The sequence below is a fragment of the Coregonus lavaretus genome (genome assembly GCF_964263955.1).
Source record: "Coregonus lavaretus genome assembly, chromosome: 26".
Lineage (NCBI taxonomy): Eukaryota > Metazoa > Chordata > Actinopteri > Salmoniformes > Salmonidae > Coregonus > Coregonus lavaretus.
In genome coordinates this window covers 20208105-20231419 of record NC_140013.1, presented here as the reverse complement: position 1 = coordinate 20231419, position 23315 = coordinate 20208105, and the positions used below count along the sequence as shown (strand labels likewise).

Below are 23315 nucleotides of genomic sequence, written 5' to 3'. Positions count from 1 at the left end.
ACTGTATGGCCTCAAAACATTGTTAAAACTATCATTTTGGTATAATGGATAATGGACAATAGCTCTGTCTATGCATTTGAGAACGTGGTTACATTTCTCCAAGCCCATCCCTCAGCGGTTTCCCAAAAGTTTTAAACGGTGACGGGTGAACCTTTGTAGTTGTTTGAACTGCAGATTGCCCATTTAATATCTATTTTGATAAATTAAGTTAATCAAATCAATTGTTAGAGGGGAAAACACAGACTTGGATTTTATAGAAACAAATATATTTTTACGAAACGTTTTTGAATAAATGTCAGTTTATCCAATGATGTAGGCCTATTAAGCTATTATAAGGCTACATGTGTAAAAACAATCTAATAACATAAAGAGTGCAGAATGTGTAATAGTCCCCTGTAGCTCAGTTGGTAGAGCATGGCGCTTGCAACGCCAGGGTTGTGGGTTCGTTTCCCACGGGGGGCCAGTATGAAAATGTATGCACTAACTGTAAGTTGCTCTGGATAAGAGCGTCTGCTAAATCACTAAAATGTAGATTAAATGTTTGACCATTCTTTTGAAATTATTTGATGAAATAAAGCAAATGCAAGGGGTGACATTGTGACAATTTGTTGATGGGCAATTCCAAAGTAACAGAGTGACACAGCCTCAGATGTTTCACTTTAAAATGTATGTCAAACCAAAACCAATGATTGCAAAGTTAAACAAACCATACAACTCTATGAACAAGGACTAGGCCTACTTTTAACAATTCCCACAGAAAACTTTACAGAAACACATTTACTTGAAGAACAGTGCAAATGCAAAGTTTGGTAACAGAATGACAGCGCCACAGATAGAACAATGAGATAGATATTTCACCAGATGTACAAATGTGAAGCATCCGGTTTGCGTTTCCATTCACTACCAAATATGGTGGTGAGAGGAAGCCCAGTGGCCGGCACTCCGAAGATGGAGCAAGAGGGATTTTGACCAACATTCTGCAAATTTTCTCATCTCAATACAGTTTTCTGTTTCCAAAACTAGAATCTGTTATGAACAGAGTAGACTAAGTTTCGTAGAGTTTACCCTTTGCCAAAGTGTCAATAAATTGCGTTGTTTAGAAGGAGTGCAAGGTCGAATTGAGTTATTATACGCTGCACTTCACAAAGTAGGCGTTCCTTAAGGAAATATGCAAATACATGCTAGAATGCGCCAATAGGCTCTCGCGAGGTCGTGCTTGGCTCTGCCCACCTCCTTGCTTGTTCATCCCACTATGATTAATTTGCTTACGTTGAAAACGACAGGCTGTGGTCTATCTTGGGTTACTTCTAAAAAATCTTTGACAGCACAAACCGTGATTTTGTTATCAAACTTTGCATCTGCACTGTTCTTCAAGTAAATATATTTTTGTAATTTTTTCTGTGGAAATTGTTAAATGTAGTCATTGTGCATAGAGGTGTGTGGTTTGTTTAACTTTGCAATCATTGGTTTTTGTTTGACATACATTTTAAAGTGAAATCTGTGTGACTCTGATACCATGGAATTGCCCTTGAAATCGGAAAGCAACAGAAGCTCGAGTTGCAGTTCAAAGCTTCTTCCAGATGGCGCCATCTCGAGACCATTACAAGGACAAGACATGCACGCACTCGAGCCAAAGTGTATGAACTTCTAGAGGTTTTACTTACAGACGTAGATTTGGACTGTTTCTGAACAAAACAACTGGATTATTTGAAGATTTTGTCCGCAAACTATTCAGTCTTGCGAAGACGAGTCTATAATAACAAAGGAACCGCAAATCTTAGTTAGGAACTTGAATATTTTTGGGGTATTCTACAAACTGGCAATGGAAGATTCGGACACCAGAGCAATTCTTCCGCAATATACTATATTGTCTGCAGACGACTACATACCGATAAATGACACATTTTGTAGTAACGAGGAGGTTGAGAAGAAGGGACACAAGTGCTCCAGACGGCCGCCCGTTCGCTTGCCCACTTTCGGTTTATGTTGAACCCGTGTTGTTCTTATCGATGTTCTCGCTGTCTCTTCAGTGGCCGCTGTCTATGCAGTACCTATGGGACCGCATCAGTGAAGACGTCGGTTACAATGGAACAGAAGGAGGGGGATGTGACAACACCTCCGGGCCCCCAGACCCACTTCAAAAGGTGGGGGAAACATAGACATAATGAGAAAGACACAAATGCTCTATCACTCCTGTTCTTGGAGGCCCACATTGTGTGCAGGCTTTTCTTCCAGCGCAGCATTAACACAGCTGGTTCAACTAATCAAGGTCTTGAATGATGATTAAATAATAGCTTAATTGGTGGAATAATGTCAAATAATAACCTAAGATCACGTGTAACATCTTAATGATCATTATGAGAAACAAAGCATATGAGATTGCTCAAATGTAACCTTTATTTAACCAGGTTGGTCAAGTTGAGATAAAAATCTATTTTTTAAGAGAGACCTGGACCATGACAGCAGCATCAACAGATCAGTTTCAGACAAACAGGCACATGACATCAACCAGATGAAGATACATCAATATTCAAAGCAGCACGTCAGTAAAGAACATTACATGACACAAGTTAGAAAAAACAGAATACGGCCAATAACAGTGTCAAAATACTTCATTTAAGACAACATCCTTCCTTACATAAGGCAACGCCGACTAGTGACATCAGGTGAAAACTAGAAACAACTACATGTCTCAACAACATGTTAATCTATTTGTCCTTTGAACTCCTCTAGGTACACTAGGTCCTGGAGTTTTAGGTTGGCTTGCCAATAACTGACCATGACAGTGAACTGTTTGCTTTCATCATAACTCAAACCATATTCTCTCATCATCAGGAGATGGAGACCCTGACAGCCCACTGGAACCAAAACATCAACTTAGGAGGCATTGCAGTGGGGCTGTTTGTGGTGACTCTGCTAGGCTCCTGGAGCGACCAGGGGGGCCGGCGGCCCGTGCTCATCCTGCCCAGCCTGGGTCCTGCAGGCTGGGGCCTACCTGGTGGTCATGTACCTCAAGCTGCCCGTGGCCTGGTTCCTCCTGGGCAGGCTGCTCTCAGGCCTCTCAGGTAGGGATAAGTCCTGTATTGAAAAGGAGATGGGACACCGTTATGTTAGCTTCAGGAACATCTTTACTAAGATACAACCGGATAGTACATCATGCTAAGTCCAACTCAAGTTTTTCAGAATAAATTACTTGCTAGTGCTGATTAATCAATTAATCCGCTTTTTCTAAACACTTTTTAAAAAATCATTGTGGGCACCTTTGACTGACTTATCGATGAATCAACTAACTCATCCTTACTCTCAGGCGACTTCAACACCATCCTGGCAGGCTGCTTTGCCTATGTGGCTTACATCAGCGACAGGGGCTCCCGGACCTTCAGGGTGGTAGTGCTGGAGGCCTGTCTGGGACTTGCTGGCATGCTGGCCAGTATCATAGAGGGGCAGTGGCGACGGGCACAAGGGTAGGTTATTCCACGTTAAGATGGCCCAAGGTAGCTTGCTATCTGTGGACTGAAAACGTATTCTTCTTCGATTTATTAAAGTATGTTTATAAGCGTCTAAACTTGTGATACAGTAATGTAACTGGATAACACTTATACCTCTCATGGGGACTTGAGCCATACTGAAATAACAGAATTCCCCACCCTTTCTTTTCTTCCCCAGGTACATTAACCCATTCTGGCTGGTGCTGGCCACTAACCTGGCTGCTGCCCTCTATGCCTACCTGTTTGTACCCGAGTCCGTAACCCCTGACCCCAGTGCCAAACTCTTCACAAAATGGAGGAGGTACAAACTGTGGCTCTACACCTTCTGCTTCTTCCTGGTGGTGAAGGTCCACTTTGGCAGCCGGGAGCTGTATGTTCTGTATGAGCTGAGCTCTCCACTGTGCTGGGGCCCAGGGCTGATCGGCTGGGGGTCTGCAGCCCAGAACCTGGCCTACTTCAGCAGCCTCCTGGGTTTGAGGACCATGCAGCGATGCCTAGAGGACTCCTGGGTGTCTCTGGTGAGACTGGCCTCAAACATGACCGGCCTGGTGGTCATCTCACTGGCCAACACTACTGAACTCATGTTCACAGGTGAGAGGCTATCCCAGAAGACAAAACTAGTTAAAATGACATCATTACATCAGTTTAGAGTTTACTAGATTTGTTTATTGTTATGCACATCATGAAGGGATTCCCCTTCCTGTTCGGAGCCCTCCTCCTCCTCATCCCTACAGGAATCATTGGGTAAGTCCTTCCTTACCTGAAATTCCAATTTAAGCTTTCCTAATTTAAAACACTGAGGCCATAAACACCTTGTGATTCCTGCGTGTTGTTGTGTGTTTAGGATAGTGGAGTGTCGGGATCAGAGGACAGACAGAAGAGAGGACTCTGCAACATCCTGACACAGACAGACAGGTAGTACAGTCATGGTCAAAAGTTTTGAGAATGACACAAATAAAAAATGTCACAAAGTCTGCTGCCTCAGTTTTGATGATGGCAATTTGCATATACTCCAGAATGTCATGAAGAGTGATAAGATGAATTGCAATTAATTGCAAAGTCCCTCTTTGCCATGAAAATGAACTTAATCCCAAAAAAACATTTCCACTGCATTTCAGCCCTGCCACAAAAGGACCAGCTGCCATCATGTCAGTGATTCTCTCGTTAACACAGGTGAGAGTGTTGATGAGGACAAGGCTGGAGATTGAGTTAGAATAACAGACTGGAAGCTTTAAAAGGAGGGTGGTGCTTGAAATCATTGTTCTTCCTCTGTTAACCATGGTTACCTGCAAGGAAACACGTGCCGTCATCATTGCTTTGCACAAAAAGGGCTTCACAGGCAAGGATATTGCTGCTAGTAAGATTGCACCTAAATCAACCATTTTTCGGATCATCAAGAACTTCAAGGAGAGAGGTTCAATTGTTGTGAAGAAGGCGTCAGGGCACCCAAGAAAGTCCAGCAAGCGCCAGGACCGTCTCCTAAAGTTGATTCAGCTGCGGGATCGGGGCACCACCAGTGCAGAGCTTGCTCAGGAATGGCAGCAGGCACAGTGAGGCGAAGACTTTTGGAGGATGGCCTGGTGTCAAGAAGGGCAGCAAAGAAGCCACTTCTCTCCAGGAAAAACATCAGGGATAGACTGATATTCTGCAAAAGGTATTGGACTGCTGAGGACTGGGGTAAAGTCATTTTCTCTGATGAATCCCCTTTCCGATTGTTTGGGGCATCCGGAAAACACCTTGTCCGGAGAAGACTTCCTCACATCACAGCTTGAGTCTCTGGAAGGCCACAGCCTCTGCTGCCCTACATACACCTTTTTACCAGTGTGTAGGACAGGTAGCTGACTGTCATTAGACCACACAGAGGTTGGATTCCGTGGCTTCAACACCAAAATACCAAGACCAAAAAGCTGGAACCACCAGCCAACCCCCCCCCATGACAGACATCACTGTGCACTATGTCATGTGAGACAAGAAGAGAAAGAGGTCTGGGTTCCCTGTTATATTTTAAACTGAAAATCTAATGTGAGCTGACATACAATTGTGGTCGAATAATACCCACAGTACTATATCAAACTATCCAAGGCCAGGCAGAAAATACATGACTCAGCAAATATGAAATTCAATAACAGTTGATCTCGATGTCACCATAGCATGCGAGCAGCAGATAGATGGGCTTTAGACCAACTTGTCCAGACTCAACCATTAGTATCTCTTAACAAAATGAGACCCATCGGCTTCTAACAGCAGTCAGGGAGTACTGAGTTACACTGCTTACAGTTTACTGTCATCCCTCCATTCAACAGATAGCCCAGTCTAACCACTTAAGTGCCCTCACACAGCAACCCTGCCACCCCTCCATACAATACAACAGATAGGCAAGTGTGTGTGTGTGTGTGTGTGTGTAAATGTCTTATAACACATTTAAAAGGGTGCAACAGGAACTGAGGGGTTGAGGCCAGGGGAAGGGTTGAAGCATTACTGTCACTCAGTATTTGTGATGATTTCTTTTGATTGGCTGTTATGGAGAAGGAAGGCCCGTGACAGGCCTACTGGCTTCCTGTCTTCCGAAATCATGTAATCAATGTGTTCAATGCACTGACTGGAAGTTGCTTTGGATAAATGACTAAAGTTTTTGCTAAATGACTAAAATGTAAATGTGAGAAAAAATTGTGAATAGATTTTATTGTCTGCACCGTACAGAATTACAGATTTTTAGATACTGTGCATGATATCTATCATCTTTAAAAGGGAATGAATGAATGATTGAATCATGCCGATGATGTACTTGGTAACTTTGGCTTCTTATGAAATGTTATTGCCTTATAAAACATTCATAGCACCTTGTAGATGCAGACGTGGAACATATGAAACTCAACAATAAAGCAAGGCACAAAAGTTAATGGTATATCATGAGCGTTTCACAACTAGGGGCCTTCTGCATCTTGCCTTACTGATTTAGTCTGCAGTTTCATAATACAATTGCATTTACATTGGCTGTCGAAAGTATTCACCCCCTTGGCATTTTTCCTATTTTGTTGCCTTACAACCTGGAATTAAAATGGATTTTTGGGAGGTTTGTATCATTTGATTTGCACAACATGCCTACCACTTTGAAGATGCAAAATATTTGTTATTGTGAAACAAACAAGAAATAAGATAAAAAAACAGAGAACTTGAGCGTGATGCATGATGCTGCCACCACCGTGGGATGGTGTTCTCAGGGTGATGAGAGGTGTTGGGTTTGCGCCAGACATAGCGTTTTAACTTGATGGCCAAAAAGCTCAATTTTAGTCTCATCTGACCAGAGTACCTTCTTCCATATGTTTGGGGAGTCTCCCACATGCCTTTTGGCGAACACCAAACGTGTTTGCTTATTTTTTCTTTAAGCAATGGCTTTTTTCTGGCCACTCTTCCGTAAAGCCCAGCTCTGTGGAGTGTACTGCTTAAAGTGGTCCTATGGACAGATACTCCAATCTTCGCTGTGGAGCTTTGCAGCTCCTTCAGGGTTATCTTTGGTCTCTTTGTTGCCTCTGATTAATGCCCTCCTTGTCTGGTCCATGAGTTTAGGTGGGCGGCCCTCTCTTGGCAGGTTTGTTGTGGTGCCATATTCACATTGTTTTATAATGGATTTAATGGTGCTCCGTGGGATGTTCAAAGTTTCAGATATTTTTTTATAACGCAACCCTGATCTGTACTTCTCCACAACTTTGTCCCTGACCTGTTTGGAGAGCTCCTTGGTCTTCATGGTGCCACTTGCTTGGTGGTGCCCCTTGCTTAGTGGTGTTGCAGACTCTGGGGCCTTTCAGAACAGGTGTCTATATACTGAGATCATGTGACAGGTCATGTGACACTTAGATTGCACAAAGGTGGACTTTATTTAACTAATTTTGTGACTTCTGAAGGTAATTGGTTGCACCAGATCTTATTTAGGGGCTTCATAGCAAAGGGCCCTCCTGTAGCTCAGTTGGTAGAGCATTGTCACGCCCTGGCTCTGGGACTCTGTTATGTTGAGCCAGGGTGTGTAGTTTCTATGTGTTTGTGTTCTGTGTTTAAGTTCTAGTTCATGTGTATCTATGTTGGCCGGGGTGGTTCTCAATCAGAGGCAACGTGAATCAGCTGTTGCTTGTTGTCTCTGATTGGGAACCATACTTAGGCAGCCGTTTGGCAGTAGTGTATTGTGGGATCTTGTTCCGTGTTGGTTTGTGTAGGTAACCAAGGACTTCACGTTATCGTTTTGTTGTTTTGTTTCGTGTGGTGAAATAAATAAAGTATGTTCACTCATCACGCTGCACATTGGTCCACTTCCTTCAGCGAGCGTGACAGAAGATCCCACCAATACAGGACCAAGCAGCGTGCCCAGGAGCAGACAGCCTGGACGTGGGAGCAGATATTGGACGGGCAGGGGTCCTGGACTTGGGAGGAAATCCAGGCCGGGATGGATCGCCGTCCGTGGGAGGAGACGGTGGAGGCGCGCCGGAGAGAGGAGCAGCGGCGCCAACCGGGCCGTCGTCGGACCGGCGAGAGGCACCCCCAAGAAATTTTTAGGGGGGGGCACATGGCATGGACGACGGGGCTGCTGGAGGCAGATAAGGGGCGAGTTCGTGGACGAGGAGAGAAGGCCACCGGGTTACGGGAGCCATTGGTGAGAAGAGGGAAGGAAAGTGTAGAGGCACGGCGAGAGGTACTGAGGTGTGTTGCCAGTCCGGTCCGGCCTGTTCCTGATCCCCGTGTAAGGCCAGTGGTGTGTGTTCCCAGTGCGGTCCGGCCTGTTCCTGTCCCTCGCACCAAGCCTGTGATGCGCGTCGCCAGCCCGGCCCGGCCTGTTCCTGCTCCCCGCACCAAGCCAATGGTGCGCATCGTCAGCCCGGTCCGGCCCGTTCCTGCTCCCCGCACTAAGCCAGGGGTGCGCGTCGCCAGCCCGGCCCGGCCTGTTCCTGCTCCCCGCACCAAGCCTATGGTGAGCGTCGCCAGCCCGACCCGGCCTGTTCCTGCTCCCCGCACCAAGCCTGTGGTGCGCATCGTCAGCCCGGTCCGGCCCGTTCCTGCTCCCCGCACCAAGCCTATGGTGCGCGTCGCCAGCCCGACCCGGCCTGTTCCTGCTCCCCGCACCAAGCCTGTGGTGCGCATCGTCAGCCCGGTCCGGCCCGTTCCTGCTCCCCGCACCAAGCCAGGGGTGCGCGTCGTCAGCCCGGTCCGGCCTGTTCCTGCTCCCCGCACCAAGCCAGTGGTGCGCTTCGTCAGCCTGGTTCGGCCCGTCCCTGCTCCCCGCACCAAGCCAATGGTGCGCGTCGTCAGCCCGGTCCGGCCCATTCCTGCTCCCCGCACCAAGCCTGTGGTGCGCGTCGTCAGTCCGGCACAGCCCGTGCCCGTTTCACCGGTGCCTGGTCAGGTACCGGTCAGCTGCTCCACACCGGAGCCTAAGCAATCCGCTCCACTGATGTCCAGTCCAGCTCCAGCCAGCGGGGCCAGACCAGACCAGGGGCACTACGGGGGGGTTATTAGAGGGTGGTGGTCATGCCCGGAGCCGGATCCGCCTCCGAGGAGGAATGCCCACCCGGCCCTCCCCTGTTCGGTTTATGTTTGGCGCGGTCGCGCCTTTGGGGGGGGGTACTGTCACGCCCTGGCTCTGGGACTCTGTTATGTTGAGCCAGGGTGTGTAGTTTCTATGTGTTTGTGTTCTGTGTTTAAGTTCTAGTTCATGTGTATCTATGTTGGCCGGGGTGGTTCTCAATCAGAGGCAACGTGAATCAGCTGTTGCTTGTTGTCTCTGATTGGGAACCATACTTAGGCAGCCGTTTGGCAGTAGTGTATTGTGGGATCTTGTTCCGTGTTGGTTTGTGTAGGTAACCAAGGACTTCACGTTATCGTTTTGTTGTTTTGTTTCGTGTGGTGAAATAAATAAAGTATGTTCACTTATCGCGCTGCGCATTGGTCCACTTCCTTCAGCGATCGTGACAAGCATGGCACTTGCAACGCCAGGGTTGTGGGTTCGTTTCCCACGGGGGGGCCAGTATGAAAAATGTACACACTCACTAACTGTAAGTCGCTCTGGATAAGAGCGTCTGCTAAATGACTAAAATGTACATATGCACGCGCCACTTTTCCGTTATTTATTTTGTATAATTTTTTGAAACAAGTTCTTTTTTTAATTTCACTTCACCAATTTGGACTATTTTGTGTATGTCCATTACATGAAATCCAAATAAAAATCCATTGAAATTACAGGTTGAAATGCAACAAAATAGGAAAAACGCGAAGGGGGGTGAATACTTTTGCAAGGCACTGTATGATTGCATCTATTAGCTGGTATGAATATGTTAATAATAATAAGGCAATATAATGCTTCATAAGAATCCATTTCAAGTACAGTGTTGCACTGTATTTTAATGCACAGAAAGAATCACAGATTTACTGTATCCTCAGGTTAGTTGTTTTTATTGCGTCACTGTATTGTAAAATGACAACACTGCCTAAATCTTTAAAAATTAAACGTAAACAAGAACCTGTCCATGTATACAGTATTTAATCAACATACCTGTATTGAGAGCAACACATATATTAAGGCAACAGGGGAAATAGCCCAGAAGAGCCATCAAAACAGTGACAAGATATAGCTAGCAGTGCTGAGAGCAAATACTGTAGCTTTAGACTGAGGTGAAATGTTTTGTTTGCCTTCCCGCACACCATTTAGCACACTGTGTGGGTACATACAGTATCTACATCACTATCCGATATGAATCTACAAAACAAACATGTCACTGAACGTAATAATTCCATGTTTAAAATAAAGTGCTACCATTCCACTTCATTTAATTATAAATACGATAACCTGGTGATTTTATGACTTCTGTAGTCATTTTGCAACACTTACGTAATAATTCCTAAACTGATCATCAGATACTGCATGATTGTTTTGGTTAGATGTTTTTCTTATCTTTATCCTGTCACAGATAATAGTATAGTAAGATACCAAGTGATTTAGACAGGGGTGGTGCATGCTGGTACATGTCTAAGAAGGATCGTCAATGTGAGTCAGTATTTAGCTCTGCCACTGATGTGATATAATTTATCTACTGAACTGCTTCTTTCCAATAGATACAAGCAAGTGAACTAAGGCTAACTGTCAAGCAGCCAAATCAATGACAGAATCTCTTAGCATTATGAAGGAACCAAACCACAAATCAGTATTGTAGTTGCAGTGGTTTAGCCGAACAAAGTAACGCAGCATGTTGTGACTTTATACTACGAGACTTTCTGACAGGAAGATAATGGAACAGTTTTCATGGAGTAGCTTCAGCCTTAAGGGGTAGTGTAGACATTGGTTTTGTAAACTAATTGTATCTTTGTGAACACAGAGAGAGAGAGCGTCTATCCGCTTTCACATCAGCAAGATGCATTGATAATGGTATTTTTCATTGCCTTAAGCTTGGTTGAGAGAGAGAGTTATTTGTGAACCTCTGGTTGTTGCTAAGCACATGAGTGCAAGTTTGCAATGAGTATATGTAATTGGTGGGATCTCAACCCCTCTCTCCTGGTCGGGAAACTAACGTCTTAACCATTAGACTAATTCCCCCTTGGGCAGAGGGTGACACTGGCTTTAAGTCACAGGCAGGGCTACCTCATCATGAGAGCAGGATTCCAAATCACCGTTACATATAGAGGTCGTACATCATCTCTGTTGGATTAGGCTGTTTGCCATCACCTAGGTTACACTATCGTAAAGATACATATAAAATAAGTGCAACAGTCGACCAACAATGAGCATACAGGGTTTCATTTATAAGCACCATAAGAAAAAAAGAGATACAGTATTTCCCATACGCTATATAGTTTACACTGGATCATTACTAAAAACCAGGATATTGTTTTGTCTTAGAAGGTATGGGCCTATTTAAAACAATGAGATGCAACAGAGATACTCCAGATTGTTATTATGTGTTCTGCTCGGTGCCAGCGATAGCTGACTTATCACACTGGTTATTTCCTGAGAGACACAAAATATCCCTGACCACACTAGTAACAGCTTATGACCATGGCACTGCAGTTTAAGGGAGTAGTATGTGGTATTTACAAGTGCTGAAACCACAAATTACATTTAGTATTTACGCTATGGACTTCAATTGAATTAACTGTACATCTGGATCAGTGGCTAGTAGCAAAGCCATCTCATTAGCATATTATCTAAATACGGCCTATTAAACATGTCTTCACATGCACAGGGTTAGAACTGACCAACCAGAGCACGCTCTGTTTGGCATGATTGATTACTGATCACTATTGGTCACCGTTTTACATCATCAGAGACCAGAGGACCTCCACTCAGAGGCCTCTATTTCTTCTGTGGTCCCTGAGGCCCCTTGGGGCAGTCTGTCTTGGGGCAATCTGTCTTGGGGCAGTCTGTCTTGGGGCAGTCTGTCTTGGGGCAGTCAGTCAGGTCTTGGCTAGGGTTGCCCTTAAGGAAACGTAGGATCTTCTCAATGGTGGCCTCCTGGTACTCATGAGACCACCTGTATCCAGAGAGAGGAAGGGAGGGAGGGAGAGAAAGAGGGAGAGTCAGAGGAAGAGAGAGGGAAGGAGAAAGAGAGGGAGGGAGAAAGAGAGAGAAAGAGGGAGAACGAAAATGAAAGATAGATTTGATTCCTAATAAGTACACTTCAGATAAATGTGCAAACTGCCAATCATTCTCAAACAGATTCTGCGGTACTGTATCTCTCTCTGTGACTCACTTGATGCCATTGAAGTTTAGGATGGTTTTCATGTCCTCAGGAAGAGAGTTTGGGTCAGGCCACATGAAGTTATCAGTTACAGGGACGATGTTCTTCTTTCCAGCCAGAGCAGTGACAATCTCCTGCAGGATTTACGAGAGGTACGTTAAATCACGGACAGACACAGAATGTCCCCGCAGACATGGAATGTCTACACATGTAAGGGGTAGGGGTATCTGGGGAAAATAATCTCTCAACTGTAACATTGTTCCGTATGGAGGGGACCTCTTTATGTCTAATATTGTATATCACCAACATATAGGTGGAACATCTAGACATGTAAAGGCCAGGGTGACTGGATTATACACATAGAAAATAATTGTATATTGGATCTATAGTGTTCTGTATGTGAGGCCTGTCTATGTCTAATATTGTATACTCATTCCTTCATACATATGTAGGTCTACAGGTATACTTTTTATCACCAACATAGACATTGTAGTCCCTGTGCCCAAGAACGCCAAAGTAACCTGTCTAAAGGACTATCGCCCCGTAGCACTCACATCTGTAGCCATGAAATGCTTTGAAAGGCTGGTCATGGCTCACATCAACAGCATCATCCCAGACCCTGGACCCACTCCAATTTACATGCCACCCCAACAGATCCACAGATGACAGAATCTCTATTGCACTCCACACTGCCCTCTTCCACCTGGACAAAAGGAACACCTATGTGAGAATGCTGTTCATTGACTACAGCTCAGCATTCAACACCATAGTGCCCTCCAAGCTTATCAACAAGCTCAGGACCCTGGGACTGAACACCTCCCTCTGCAACTGGGTCCTGGACTTCCTGACGGGCCGCCCTCAGGTGGTGAGGGTAGGCAACAACACATCCGCCACGCTGACCCTCAACACGTGGGCCCCTCCGGGGTGCGTGCTTAGTCCCCTCCTGTACTCCCTGTTCACCCACGACTGCGTGGCCATGCAAGACTCCAACACCATCATTACATTTGCTGAAGACACGATGGTGGTAGGCCTGATCACCGACGACGATGAGACAGCCTATAGGAATGAGGTCAGTGACATGGCAGTGTGGTGCCAGGACAACAAACTTTCCCTCAACGTCAGCAAGACAAAGGAGCTGATCATGGACTACAGAAAATGGAGGGCCGAGCACGCCCCTATCCACATCCTCGGTTCCTCAGTGTCCACGTCACTAAGGAATTAACATGGTCCACACACACCAACACAGTCGTGAAGAGGGCATGACAACACCTCTTCCCCCTCAGGAGGCTGAAAAGATTTGGCATGGGCCCTCAGATTCATAAAATGTTATACAATTGCACCATTGAGAGCATCTTGACTGGCTGCATCACTGCTTGGTATGGCAACTGCTTGGCATCCGACCACAAGGCGCTACAGAGGGTTGTGCATATGGCCCAGTTTCACTGGGGCCCAGCTCCCTGCCATCCAGGACCTCTATACCAGGCGGTGTCAGAGGAAGGCCCACTCAAGTCTGTTCTCTCTGCTACCGCACAGCAAGCGGCACCGATGCACCAAGTCTGGAACCAACAGGACTCTGAAATGCTTCCACCCCCAAGCCATAAGCCTGCTAAATAGTTAACCAAATAGCCACCCGGACTATCTGCATTGACCCTTTTTGCACTAACTCTTTTCACTCATCACATACGTTGCTGCTACTGTTCATTATCTATCCTGTTGCCTAGTCACTTTACTTCTACCTATATGTACCTACCTCGTCACCTGCACATCGACTCGGTACTAGTACCCCATGTATATAGCCAAGTTATCGTTACTAATTGTGTATTTATTCCTTGTGTTATTATTTTTTCTATACTTTTTCTATTTTTTTTTTTACTGTTAGTCTACACCTGTTGTTTACGAAGCACGTGACAAATACCATTTGATTTGATTTGAACATCTAGACAGAGCTGCAGCTGTATACTATTGGATCTATATTGTTCTGTATGCAGCACCCATCTATGTATAGATCCGTCTATGTCTGACCTTGTGTACCCAGTCCTTCATGCCAGTGTCGCCCATGCACTTGTCAAGGGCGTTGGCAGAAAGCACCAGGATGAAGTTCCGTGCCCGCTGGACGCTCTGGATCAGCTTGTCAGCAAACTTCCCTGCTTCCAGCTTCTCCACGTCAATGAACACACTGAAACCTCTGACCTGAAGGTGGACCTTCAACAGACTGGGGGAAGAGAGGGAGGGGAGGGGAGAAAGAGGGAGTGGAGAGGAGAGGGGGAGAGAGAAAAAGGTGGGGAGAGAGTAACGATCTATAGATCTTAGCCTCCAGATAATCCTGACAAACCTGATAAAGGTGTTTGTCTTCCAAAGCTCCCTAGCGTTCCCTCTCTCCTGACTATTATTCCTCGCCCTATCCATGCCTCTCCCTCTCCCTCTCCCTCTCCCTCTCCCTCTCCCTCTCCCTCTCCCTCTCCCTCTCCCTCTCCCTCTCCCTCTTCCTCTTCCTCTTCCTCTCTCCATACCTGGCGAGCTGGGAACCGGTGGTCCTGCGGTAGCTAATAAATACGTCCGGTCCAGGGGGTTGGGCATCGGTCAGACACGGCTTAATCGGCCTACGGGTGGCTGCCAGGATCTTGGCGCGGTGGATGCCGTTCTCTAGAAGGAAAAAATGAATACTTTCTCTATTTTAAACTGGGTTGTTCGAGCCCTGAATGCTGATTGGCTGACAGCTGTGGTATTCCAGACCATATACCACGAGTATGACAAAACATTTATTTTTACTGCTCTAATTACATTGGTAACCAGTTTATAATAGCAATAAGGTACCACGGGGGTTTGTAGTATATGGCCAATATACCACGGCTAAGGGCTGTATCCAGGCACTACGCTTTGCATCTTGCATAAGAACAGCACTTAGCCGTGGTATATTGGCCATATACCACACCCCCTTGGGCCTTATTGCTTAATTGTCTTGCAGGGAACGTAAATGTGTCTTTTGGCTCACAACCCACCAATGTTACAGTCTGACTGGAGCTGCTGGTCAGTGAGGTGGAGGACATTCTTGCGGTCCACTCCAGACTGCACCAGGCCGTAGGTGTACTGGCGGAAGCGCGGGTCCACCTCACCCAGCCAGTCAGCCATGTTATTGGGGTCACAGGTCGAGTAGTTGGCGTAGGTCTTCAGCACACGCAGGTCACGGAGGAACCTAGAAGACAACACAAAATGGAGTGGGCAGGGTGAGGTGGGGATTTTATTTAAATGCTCAATTTAACTGATGTTGCCTTGTGTAGCAGACGTTTTATAAGCTTGACATAAACTTGACAGATGACTGAACTAACCTCTTGCGAGTGAGTCCTGCGGTCATACCCAGGTCAGTGCTCAGATCCTGGTCTGTGATGTTCAGCAGTAGGTCACCATCCACCTGCAGCTCCTGAAGGATGGGCAGAGAGAGGAGAGAGAAAGACTGAGAGAATATAGTGAGCAAGAGGCTAAGGAGAAATACAGGTAACTGCCAAAATAAAGGAAACACCAACATAAAGTGTCTTAATAGGGCGTTGGGCCACCACAAGCCAGAATAGCTTCAATGCACCTTGGCATTGATTCTACAAGTGTCTGGAACTCTATTGGAGGGATGCGACACCATTCTTCCATGAGAAATTCCATCATTTGGTGTTTTGTTGATGGTGGTGGAAAACGCTGTCTCAGGCGCCGCTGCAGAATCTCCCAAAAGTGTTTAATTGGGTTGAGATCCGGTGACTGAGACGGCCATGACATATGGTTTACATCGTTTTCATGATCATCAAACCATTCAGTGTCCACTCGTGCCCTGTGACTGTGGGCATTGTCATCCTATGGGGGCATAACCATGGTAGACAAAATAATGGCCAAAATAATGGCCTGCCTAGCATTTTTATACATTTACATTTACGTCATTACATGACCCTAAGCATGATGATATGTTAATTGGTTAATTAACTCAGGAACCACAACTGCGTGAAAGCACCTGCTTTCAATGTACTTTGTATCCCTCATTTACTCAAGTGTTTCCAGTATTTTGGCAGTTACCTGTAGGTATCCATATCTAATAGATATGAAACCAAACATTCACCTTATTTTCTCAACATCTCTACAAGGACTATAGAAGAGCTTTCTCATTCTTTATTGTTCAAACCTTGTCTTTTGCAATCGCTATCTCTATCTCTCTTTCTCTCTCACACACACACACTGAGACACAGAAACACACACCTGGAAGCGCTCAGTGTAAGCGCTGAATCCAATAACTTGGAGCCATCTCTGCACCTCACCACCCTTCCAGTTGGGCACGGAGGAGAGGATACGTCGTGGCACCTCCTCCCCCATCATCCCCAGTGCCCGCTTCGCCAGGGCACAGGCCGTCCCGTTGCTGGAGTACATGACGATCCTTTTCAGGCTCTGCACCGCACCTATCTCCTGGAAGATCTGGAAGGAAGAATGTACACACATTCAATTGTATGTCTATTGATATTGTAGGGCCGGTGATTTTAATGCGGGGAAACTGAACTCTGTTTTACCTCATTTTTACCAGCATGTCATCAGTGCAACTACATGCAACAAAACTATTCATCACATTTACTCCATACACAGAAACACATACAAGGCTCTCCCTTGCCCTCCCTTTGGCAAATCTGACCATAACTCTATCCTCCTGATTCCTGCTTACAAGCAAAACAGGAAGTACCAGTGATGTGCTCAATACGGAAGTGGTCCGATGAAGCGGATGCTAAGCTACAGGACTGTTTCGTTAGCACAGACTGGAAAAGTTCCGGTATTCATCCGATAACATTGAGGAGTTTATCACATCAGTCACCGGCTTCATTAATAAGTGCATCAACGACGTCATCCCCACAGTGACCGTACGTACATATCCCAACCAAAAGCCATGGATTACAGGCAACATCTGCACTGAGCTACAGGCTAGAGCTACTGCTTTAAAGGAGCGGGACACTAATCCGGACGCTTATAAGAAATCCTGCTACGACCTCTGACGAGCCATCAAAAAGGCAAAGGATCAATACAGGACTAAGACCAAATCCTACTACGCTGGCTCTAATGCTCTTCGGATGTGGCAGGGCTTGCAAACTATCACGGATTACAAAGCGAAACCCAGCCGCGAGCTGCCCAGTGAGGCGAGCCTACCAGACGAGCTAAATGCCTTCTATGCTCGCTTTGAGGCAAGTAACACTGAACCATGCATGAGAGCACTAGCAGTTCCGGATGCCACACTGACCCGCAACACAGGGGCCCCTCAGGGGTGCGTGCTTAGTCCCCTCCTGTACTCCCTGTTCACCCACGACTGCGTGGCTGTGAACGACTCCAACACCTTCATTAAGTTTGCTGATGACACGACAGTGGTAGGCCTGATCACCGACGACGATGAGACCACCTATAGAGAGGAGGTCAGTGACCTGGCAGTGTGGTGCCAGGAAAACAACCTCTCCCTAAACGTCAGCAAGACAAAGGAGCTGATCATGCACTACAGGAAACGGAGGGCAGAGCACACCCCCATCCACATCATCGGTGCTGTAGTGGAGCAGGTCGAGAGCTTCAAGTTCCTTGTGTCCATATCACTAAAGAATTAACATGGTCCACACTAGGGCTGCACGATATATTGTTTCAGCATCGACATTGTGATGTATGCATCCGCAATAGTCACATCGCAGAACGTGCGATTTAGTAAGGTAAACATATATCAGTCTACAATATATATATATTTTTAAATGATAAACTAGCATTATATTTGTCTGATATAATGTAATTTACTCAGATTGATGGGTTATTGGATACACAGTTTATTATTATTATTATTATTTTAAACACGGAGTTCGTTGCTGCACGTGGTTGACATGCAGGCTCTGCTTGCGCGTGAGGAAATGATGAGCGAGGAACAGGCAAAAAATACCGAAATTGAGAATTTGGTTGCAAAAAGAAATGCATCCTCAATTATATGGAAATATTTCGGCTACAGACAGTATGATGTTGACCAAAAACAGGTACTTTGTCGAGAGTGCCTTGCAATTGTTGCCACAACACGAGGCAACACGACCAAATTGTTCGATCATTTAACGCGGCACCATAAATCTTCGTATGACGAGTGCAAAGCATCTAAATGCCCTCCAAAGCAAAAATCTATTTTGGATGCCTTTGCCAATATTACACCATACGAGAAAGGTTCCAAACGGCAGAGAGAAATCACAGATTCAATAACATTTCACGTCGCCAAAGACATGGTACCAATTAATACGGTTACCAAAGAGGGTTTTAAAAACATGATCGGGTCGCTTGACAAGCGGTATGTAATGCCATCACGCAACTATTTTTCTCAAGTTGCCATCCCAGAGTTGTACGAGAAATGCAAGGCACAAGTTGAAACAGAGCTGTCACAAGTGGAATATTATACAGCAACAACGGACTTGTGGTCCAGCCGGACAACGGAGCCCTACATAAGTCTGACCATACACTTTATTAATGAGGACTTCCACCTGAAAAGTCGCTGTTTGCAAACTGCATTTTTCCCAGAGTATCATACATACATCCTGTATTTTTTCATATTGCAATATATATAGCAGAAAAACAAAATATCGCAATGTCAGTTATTTCCAATATCGTGCAACCCTAGCCCACACACACCAACACAGTCTTGAAGAAGGCACGACAACGCCTCTTCCCTTTTAGCAGGCTGAAAAGATTTGGCATGGGCCCTCAGATCCTCAAAAGGTTCTACAGCTGCACCATTGAGAGCATCCTGACTGGCTGCATCACCGCTTGGTATGGTAACTGCTTGGCATCCGACCGCAAGGCACTACAGATGGTAGTGCGTACGGTCCAGTACATCACTTGGGTTGAGCTCCCTGCCATCCAGGACTTCTATGCCAGATGATGTCAGAGGAAGGCCCTAAACATTTTCAAAGACTTCAGCCACCCAAGTCTGTTCTCTCTGCTACCGCACGGCAAGCGGTACCGATACACCAAGTCTGGAACCAACAGAACCTTGAACAGCTTCTACCCCCAAGCCATAAGATTATTAAATAGTTAACCAAATAGCTACCCGGACTATCTGCATTTAACCTTTTTGCACTAACTCTTTTGACTGATTACATATGTTGCTGCTACTGTTTATTATCTATCCTGTTGTCTAGTCACTACCCCTACCTATATGTACATATCTACCTCAATTACCTCGTACCCCTGCACATCGACTCGGTACTGGTACCCTGTGTATATAGCCAAGTTATCGTTACTCATTGTGTATTTATTCCTTGTGTTATTATTTTTCTATTTTTTCTCTCTGCATTGTTGGGAAGGGCCCGTAAGTAAGCATTTCACTGTTAGTCTACCCCTGTTGTTTACGAAGCATGTGACAAATACAATTTGATTTGATTTGATATATAGTTAGGAAGTGGGCACCATAAGTAGTTTTAGGCCCCATAAGGTTGTATCCACTAACCCCTAAAGCAGGGTTACCCAAACTTGGTCCTCGGGACCCCAAGGGGTGCACGGTTTGGTTTTTGCCCTAGCACTACACATCTGATTAAATTAATCAACTAATCATCAAGCTTTGATAATTTGAATCAGCTGTGTAGTGTTATGGCCAAAACCAAAACGTGCACCCTTGGGGTCCTGAGGGCCGAGTTAGGGAAACACTGCACTAAAGTATAGTGGTCACCAACCAGGGAGCTACAGGGAGGGCGTGCAAGCTTTTGTTCCAGCCCAGCACTAACACATCTGATTCAGCAAATCAACTGCTCATCAAGGTTGAACCAGTTGTGCTTTTGTTCCCTGATACTGACCTTGGTGTTGCGCTGGCGTGACTTGATGCTGGTTTCGACACACAGGTAGAAGGCAGCGATACACTTCCCCTCCAGTCTGGCCCCATCCAGTAGTGGCAGGAGCTGCTGTAGGTCTGCAGCCGTCCTCCCCTGCATGCTGTCCGCACTGTCCAGCAAGCTCCGGGCAAACTCATCAGGGTCCAGAGATGCAATAAAGGGCTCCACCAGCTCCAACGTCCCCGACTTCACCACCTATAATAATATGTTTAACAGATGCTTTAATCCAAGGCGATTTAGAGCATTACGCGCATATTTAAAAAAATAACATTTTAGTCATTTAGCAGACGCTCTTATCCAGAGTGCATACATGTTTTCATACATGTTTCCGTATGGTTGGCCCAAGCAGGAATCGAACCAACCACCCTGGCATTACAAGCTCCATGCTCTACTAACTGAGCCACACAGGACCCACCTCCTTCTCAATCTCCCGGTTATTGGCAAGCACGGCCACCGCTAAACACGCATGGAAGCGGATGAGCTCGTCCTCTTTGGAGAACGCCAATGGAAACAACCACTCTGCCGCCTGCTTCTCGATCATCAGCCGCTGGCAGCGATGGCCGCCGTACATGGCACAGTTGGCGAGCGCCACGGCACAGTGGCGGAGGACGGTGGGGTCGGTACCGCGGCACCAGAAGAGCAGGGCATCCAGGGCGCCGTTGGCGATGAGCTGGGCAGACGTCTCCTCGGTGTGTTTGAACATGTGCTCCAGGATGCCTGAGACACTGCGGGCCAGCTGGGCATCCTCGGTCTCCCTCGTCAGGTTCAGGATCACCCCCAGACCTATGCGAGCCACGTAGTCTCTGAATAGGAAGAGAGAGAGAGGGGAAAAGGGTAAACAAAAAGATGAGTATATAACTAGGTTTATAAAGACTAAGACTTACTGTATGTGGGTCCTGGAAACTGGCCCTAAAGGTTAGGACCAAGACAATATTTTGTATAACAGAAAAAGTGCATGTAAGTGAATACACACCTGTTCTCAGAGACCAGTATCTGCTCCAGTAGTTTGGCAGACTCATAGGTGATCTCCACAGCAGGTGTCATGAGGAGTTGCAGGAGCAGCTCCAGTCCTCCGTCCAGTCGTATCCTGTTGCATATCTCCTCTGCGACCTGCCTGCCCACAGTGGGCAGAACCCAGGCCTCCTCTACTAACTGGAACGTCTCTGCGATGGCCCTGCGGGTCTCGTCTAGATCCGAGGTATCTTTGGCTGATTTCAGTGTCTTGATAGCAGAGCGCAGGGCCGGGAGTGAGGTGTCCAAAACATCCTGTACGTCGGCACCATGGACACCCGGTGAGACCGGTGGTGCTTTCGGTTCCGAGGATGAGCTAGAGCTGCCCGATCTCCGGTTCCCAATCCGGCTGACATATTCCGGTACCGTGAGTCTTTCGGAGCTGAACATGGAGAGGTATCGATAGAGTCTCCAGAGGAAAACGGTTAGAGATAAGAGCATCCACCGATTATCACTGACAGGGCCAAGAGGATTTGTTGCAGGCCCTGATCAATCTCAGATCAATTGTTTAAGAAATAAACGTGTGGGTAATGACCTGGTTAGAACTGAATTGGAAACAATGTTTGTCTTGCATTCGAGTTTTTTAGATACATAAACAAACCACAATAGGTGAAATTACAATCCCATCATTTGGACTGGATGCTAAACTTTAAATTAAAAGTGACAGCTTTCAGTAAATTGCATCATCATCACACTGATGTCATCTTTGAAAATAAGTGGATAAAGACTTACTCATCTCGCATCATCATGACCAAGCAGTCACACTATGTTTGCATTTAAACACGGATGTCCTCCGTTTTCTCCTATCATTTACACAAGGCCTTCTTGGATCAAATTATGTCTACTCAGAATAACCTGACTCCAAATAAATTATCAAACCTCCACTGTGTCCACTATGAAATAATGTATCACCGCTGCGGATGTTTAGAGAGCTGCTAGACAGAAATATTTTTTCTCAAAAAGCCCATTCGACATCAAATTACGTTTACCAGTTGGATGGAGAAATATAAACAGCTCTGTTGTCTTCTGTCTCTCGCTGGCATTACTGAGGTTTAATCTAGACAAAGACGCACTGTTCATCAAAATGCCTCTCACGGTTTTCCTTTTTCCTCTCTATTCACATTACTCTATTGTTATGCTTTAATCCACAAAAAATATATATCTTATTTCCGTATTATTAAAATAGCCTCTCTTTTTGACATCCTTGCCTCAGCATCATCGAGCATCGTCGAAACTAGGACCGCCCATTCTTCAAGATATATTTAGAGACAAATATATCAGGCGGAGGTCCGCTCAGCAACAAAGCGCCAGTATGGTGCTCATCTCCACTATGCCCCCTTGTGGATAAAGGTAGAAGCATAATTAATCCACAAGGCGTTACACACATCGGCTGTGCTAAATAGGTTATTATTGAGCTACAATAAGATAAAACAGTACACATCAATGACTATATCAGCAGAAACAAATAACAATATGTCGTCCATTGCAGTCATTAGGCCTTTTACTGTTGCTTAAAGGGGCAATCTGCGATTTCTACATCCATTTGTTGAATTTTTAATATAGGCTACAGTGCCTTCAGAAAGTATTCTTACCCCTTTTTTTTTTTTTTTGTAATTTAGCAGACGCTCTTATCCAGAGCGATTTACAGGAGCAATTAGGGTTAAGTGCCTTGCTTAAGGGCACATCTTCAGATTTTTCAGCTAGTCGGCTCAGTGATTAGAACCAGCGACCTTTCGGTTACTGGCACAACACTCTTACCCACTAAGCTACCTGCCACATTTTGTTGTGTTACAGCCTGAAATTAAATGGATTAAATATTTATTTTCTCACCCATCTACACACAATACCCCCATAATGACAAAGTTAAAATATTATTTCAGAAAATTTTGCAAATGTATTGAAAATGAAATACAGAAAAATCGAATTTACATACACTACCGGTCAAAAGTTTTAGAACACTTACTCATTCAAAGGTTTTTATTTATTTTTACTATTTTCTACATTGTAGAATTATAGTGAAGACATCAAAACTATGAAATAACACATATGGAATCATGTAGTAACCAAAAAAGTGTTAAACAAATCAAAATATATTTTATATTTGAGATTCTTCAAATAGCCACCCTTTGCCTTGATGACAACTTTGCACACTCTTGGCATTCTCTCAACCAGCTTCACCTGGAATGCTTTTCCAACAGTCTTGAAGGAGTTCCCACATATGCTGAGCACTTGTTGGCTGCTTTTCCTTCACT

The 23315-nt window shown here is 45.5% G+C and overlaps 1 protein-coding gene and 1 pseudogene across 2 annotated transcripts; one reads left to right on the top strand and one right to left on the bottom strand.

Moving 5' to 3' along the window:
- Positions 1–1822: 1822 nt before the first annotated feature.
- On the top strand, positions 1823–4785 carry LOC311101385 (proton-coupled folate transporter-like; annotated as a pseudogene). The gene is made up of 6 exons (XR_014615760.1): positions 1823–2144; positions 2836–3065; positions 3308–3464; positions 3667–4232; positions 4333–4403; positions 4607–4785. The product of XR_014615760.1 is annotated as a proton-coupled folate transporter-like (transcript).
- Positions 4786–11817: 7032 nt separating this feature from the next.
- LOC311101574 (NAD(+) hydrolase SARM1-like) lies at positions 11818–21504 on the bottom strand (the record flags this gene model as incomplete). The annotated part of the gene is made up of 10 exons (XM_084142701.1): positions 11818–11995; positions 12215–12336; positions 14225–14414; positions 14713–14845; positions 15202–15395; positions 15529–15620; positions 16436–16648; positions 20017–20247; positions 20468–20855; positions 21026–21504. The coding sequence occupies 10 exons, from the start codon at positions 21502–21504 to the stop codon at positions 11818–11820; spliced, it is 2220 nt and encodes a 739-aa protein (XP_083998827.1).
- Between the last annotated feature and the right edge of the window lie 1811 nt (positions 21505–23315).